Source organism: Dasypus novemcinctus, unplaced genomic scaffold (assembly GCF_030445035.2).
Source record: "Dasypus novemcinctus isolate mDasNov1 unplaced genomic scaffold, mDasNov1.1.hap2 scaffold_106, whole genome shotgun sequence".
NCBI lineage: Eukaryota > Metazoa > Chordata > Mammalia > Cingulata > Dasypodidae > Dasypus > Dasypus novemcinctus.
The window spans coordinates 149544-154060 of record NW_026688145.1 but is presented as its reverse complement, the minus strand read 5'-3'; the positions used below and the strand labels follow the sequence as shown (position 1 = coordinate 154060).

Genomic DNA, 4517 nt, shown 5'->3' with positions numbered 1-4517 from the left:
CCACAATGTCCCAGAAACTGATGAAGCACTACCCAACTTTCTTTCCTGTACATATCAGGGTAGGAGCCAAGGGTATGATTAGTATTTTAAGCCATGCAGGTTGAAACTCCCTGAAACTGTCTGGGAGACTGATGAAGCTCTGCCCCTCTTCCTTCCCTTCTGGGGTCAGGGACAGACCTGAGAGTATGCTAAGTACTCCAAGCCATGGAAATGAAACTGTCTTTAGTTGCTGGAAAGACCTATGAGGCTACACCCACCTTCCTCTCCTGTCAGGGGTAGGGTTGGAGCCCAGGCTGGGGCAGTAATTTAACATTGGCAGAAAGAAGCCAATCCCCACCATCTGAGAAGTCACTGATTTTCAATTGTCAGGGACAGAGTTAAATGAAGACTACTGACTTCTTTCTGACTTAGCTGGGCTTAAACATTAGCTGTACTTAGAATTATAATCTCTCTAGCTAAACGTGCTATCCAGTAGCCCAAGTTGGTGCGCAGTCTTTTTCTACTCCCTTGTTCTTGAGAAATGGAAATTCTAATTCCACCTAGGGAATTATTCCCAAGGCAGCCTGCCCCATCAGTGGGAGATGGGCACTAGCCTCCACAGTATAGTGGGCTCTACTCATGGATCTTCACTGTTAATGCCAAGTCTCTTCCTTCCATTCTTCCAAGGGCGGTGTATGGTACTCTTCTGATCTCCTGAGTCTCCCAAACACAGGTAATTTAGATAGATCTTGACAGAATAACTGCCCTTGTTCTGCCACCACCTACTTCAGCCTCATTTTTTTAAAGACAGAATAGGTGGCTCCATTATCTATTATGAATGTATTAATCTTTTTCCCTCCAATATAGTATCTGGGGCTCCTGGTAGAAGAAGTTGATTTGAAGATTAAAGTTAGAAGATGTCCCTGAGCTCTGTCATGTCTGGTCACTTTCATCCCCTCCAGGTGAGTTTGCAAGGTGCTTGAACTTCTCTGAGGATGACTTGGGCATTCTCACTTTCAGTGGATTTCTTCCTTGCAGTAAGTATGTATTATAGTTCTAAAAGGTAGAAGAATTTTAGATTATTTGTCGAAGGCCTCAGGGGTCTTACCCTTCATTGATCTTCTCCTTTGTCCTAGCAAAGGAGAAGATCTGAGTAAAGTTTGGCTGTTGACTGCTTCTAGCAAAGTAGCCTGCCATTTAATCTGTTTTTCTTGAAGTTTACCCTTATTGTTGAATACCTTGAAAGCAGTCTCAACCAAATGTCACATGGGCATTCCCAACACACCTTCTAATTTACACAGTTTCTTTCTTAAATCTTAAGTGCTCTAATACAGGTCATATTAATCAATCTCATGTTATCTGGATCCTCAGCATCTAAATCTGTATAGTCTATATGGTTCGACTATTTGTTCTAGGAAAGAGGAGGGAGTTTCTTTAGGTCCTTGATAAATTTCTTGTATTTACTTCAATCTTTTAGGTTTTGGGTTTCCTTTATGCATCCCAATAATTACACATTCCTTTTATTTATTTATTTTTTTATTGTCACAAAACTTAATATATTTAGAATTAGCCAGGTGGACTCAGTTTAGATGATCACAATTTTGTCGGCAACATCCAAAACATCATAGTCAGGAGCCAGTCGAACATATGCCTTCTTGTCTCCATCAGACCTGATCATGGTGTTGACCTTGACCACATCAACGTCATAGAGCTTCTTCACAGTTTGCTTGATCTGGTGCTTGTTGGCCTTGACATCCACAATGAACACAACTGTGTTGTTGTCTTCAATCTTCTTCATGGCTGACTCAGTGATCAGGGGAAAATTGATGATGACATAGTGGTCAAGCTTGTTTCTCCTGGGGGTGCTTTTCTGAGGATATTTGTGCTGTCTCCTGAGATGCAGTGTCTTAGGCCACCGAAAAGTGGGTGACATGTGGATCCTTTTTTTGTGGCTGTGGATGCCTTTCAGTGCTGCCTTCTTGGCTTTCAAAGCTTTTGCTTTGGCTTCAGTTTTGGGAAAGGCAGGTGCTTCCTTCTTTGCTTTCAGTGCCATCTTCATGAAAAAGGGCATTCCTTTTAATAATGTAATTTAGCCTGACCTCCTTTCTCATTAATGGAATTCTGTTAGTGGGATAGCTAATGCTGCTTGGAATTCATTGGGGCAGTTTGCTGTAAATTATGTAACCTGTCAGCTCTTGGTTAGCCTTATTTAGGACTTTCCTTTGTTCCTCTGAAGTAAGAAGGATGTTTAGTTTTTTCCTGAATATCTACCCAGCTTGAATTCTAAATAGCAAAAGTAAAAGTAAAAAGATTCACCATCCTTTGTGGGTCCTCTCAATAGGGGGGAATGTTATTTTTCCAACTGAATAAATCATAAGTTGAAAGGGAGGTGCACATATATAAAACCCCTTGGCTGTCCTTGGTCATCTATTCCAACTGGAACTTGCCTTAATGGAAATCACCCTACTTGGGTTTGGGTAGGTTTCCAGCCTAATTGCATACTCTGATGGGTATGGGGTGGAAAGACCATTTCATCTTGAGTAGTAGAGGAGGAGCTTGATAGGAGCCCATTTAGAAGTGGAAAGTCAGGGAAGAAGAAAAGCATGATAGTTGCACAGAGGTGAAAAGGCAGAATAGGGGTCCAGGGTAACAGCCTGGAAAGGCAGAGCTGGGGAATGGGTAAGAGCCTGCTGGCAGGCTGATAAGCAGAGGAGGAGGGGATGGATGAAAGTCCACTCAAGCAGACTTGGCCCAGTGGTTAGGGCATCTGCCTACCACATGGGAGGTCCATGGTTCAAACCCCCGGCCTCCTTGACCAGTGTGGAACTGACCCATGCACAGTGCTGATGAGTGCAAGGAGTGCCCTGCCACTCAGGGGTGTCCCCCAAGTAGGGGAGAGCCACGCACAAGGAGTGCGCCCTGTAAGGAGAGCTGCCCAGCATGAAAGAAAGTGCAGCCTGCCCAGGAATGGTGCTGTACACAAGGAGAACTGACACAACAAGATGATGCAACAAAAAGAAACACAGATTCCCATGCCACTGACAACAGAAGCGAACAAAGAAGATGCAGCAAATAGACACAGAGAACAGACAACCGGGATGGGAGGGAAGGGGAGAGAAATAAATAAATAAATCTTTAAAAAAAAAAAAAGAAAGTCCACTCAGAGGTAAAACCATGCCTTCCTCCCCTCACCTTCCTCCTCCCTGGCATAGGGAGGTAGAGGAGCAGGGGGAAATTCCAAGTGTTAAAGAGAAAGAATGATTTTTCTTTGGATTTGAGTAGGTAATCCTTGGTTAGTTTGAAATTTCTCCAAATTCTTCAGTTTCCTAATTAGCTGTTGACTCATAGAAATCATAACCCTTTTGAACCAAAATATGACATTTCTTTTGCAGATTCTTACTTTGAAACAAATACATGAAATATTGAACATAAAGTATTTCTTTCCATTTTTCTCCCTCTTACAGAATAATTCTAACTGCAAGATAACGTTTTAATTGAGAGACCCATTCTTGGACCACTGTTTCCCACATTCCAATTCATATTGAGGCCAGGCATTAGCTCTTTTACATAGATTCATATCCAAAAATGACCAATTATCAAGAATATATTTTAAGGTGTTGAAGCTATTGTTGGTAGCACTATTAACATTTCCCATTGTTATAATTTTTCTTTCAGTATCCTAAAAATGATCTTCTAATCTCCAGAATAATAAGCCAGAGGGAAACTTGATCCCACAACCACCAGTGTGAACACTTTTGTGACAGACTTTCATATGCTTGGAACCTGCAGTTAGTATTACCCAAAGACCATGCTGGGCTAAAGTAAGACTCAAAACTGAAATCGTAACCCAATAACTGAAAACCAGAGCAGCAGGTAGTCTTCATATAAAAACTGGTAATTTAGCAAAGTCACTCACCCAGAGGATATCTGTTCCTAGGACCATTTCTCTCCTCAAAATGAAGTATTTGGGGTCAGCAATGCCAGCAAGAATGGAACTGAGTCCCATAGGCTGTGCTTCCAAATAAAGTTTTCTAGATGACCATGTAGGGTCAGTGACTGGCACTCTCTGTGGGGATGTGGAGTCCTTAAGTGGGGGACTTAAAGTTCTTGGCCCCACATTGGGTGTCAAATTGGTGTGGATCCAAAGTGAGCTATCTAATGCATTTAGATTTAATCAGAATTTTGAGAATAGAAAAGGTTTATTTAGCAAAGGTTAGCCTCAAAGACTGGAGAAGTGTTTTCCTCAAATAAGTCTTCCTGAGTGTGAAAGATGAGGGATATTTATTGGATATAAAAAGGTAAGTGGGGGCAGGGGTATTAGGGTCATCAGCACCTTGGGAATTGTTAATAAGCATTCAAACTAATGATTACAAGTTGTTTTTATCATTGGCTGTGCCCACATTTTAATTAGTTGTAAATTAATTATTATTGTGAGAAATGGGCTTATAGTCTGACATCAGACCTCTTGCTCTCAAGTCTTTTCTTTCCTAGTATACTGCCCACTTCTATTACATTCATTTTAAGTTCTGTGCATGCTT

General features: G+C 41.6%; 1 protein-coding gene across 1 annotated transcript; it reads right to left on the bottom strand.

The window, feature by feature from the left end:
- Positions 1–1524: 1524 nt before the first annotated feature.
- LOC101434151 (large ribosomal subunit protein uL23-like) lies at positions 1525–2038 on the bottom strand. The gene has a single exon (XM_058292525.1). The coding sequence runs from the start codon at positions 2036–2038 to the stop codon at positions 1565–1567; it is 474 nt and encodes a 157-aa protein (XP_058148508.1). The 3' UTR covers positions 1525–1564.
- Between the last annotated feature and the right edge of the window lie 2479 nt (positions 2039–4517).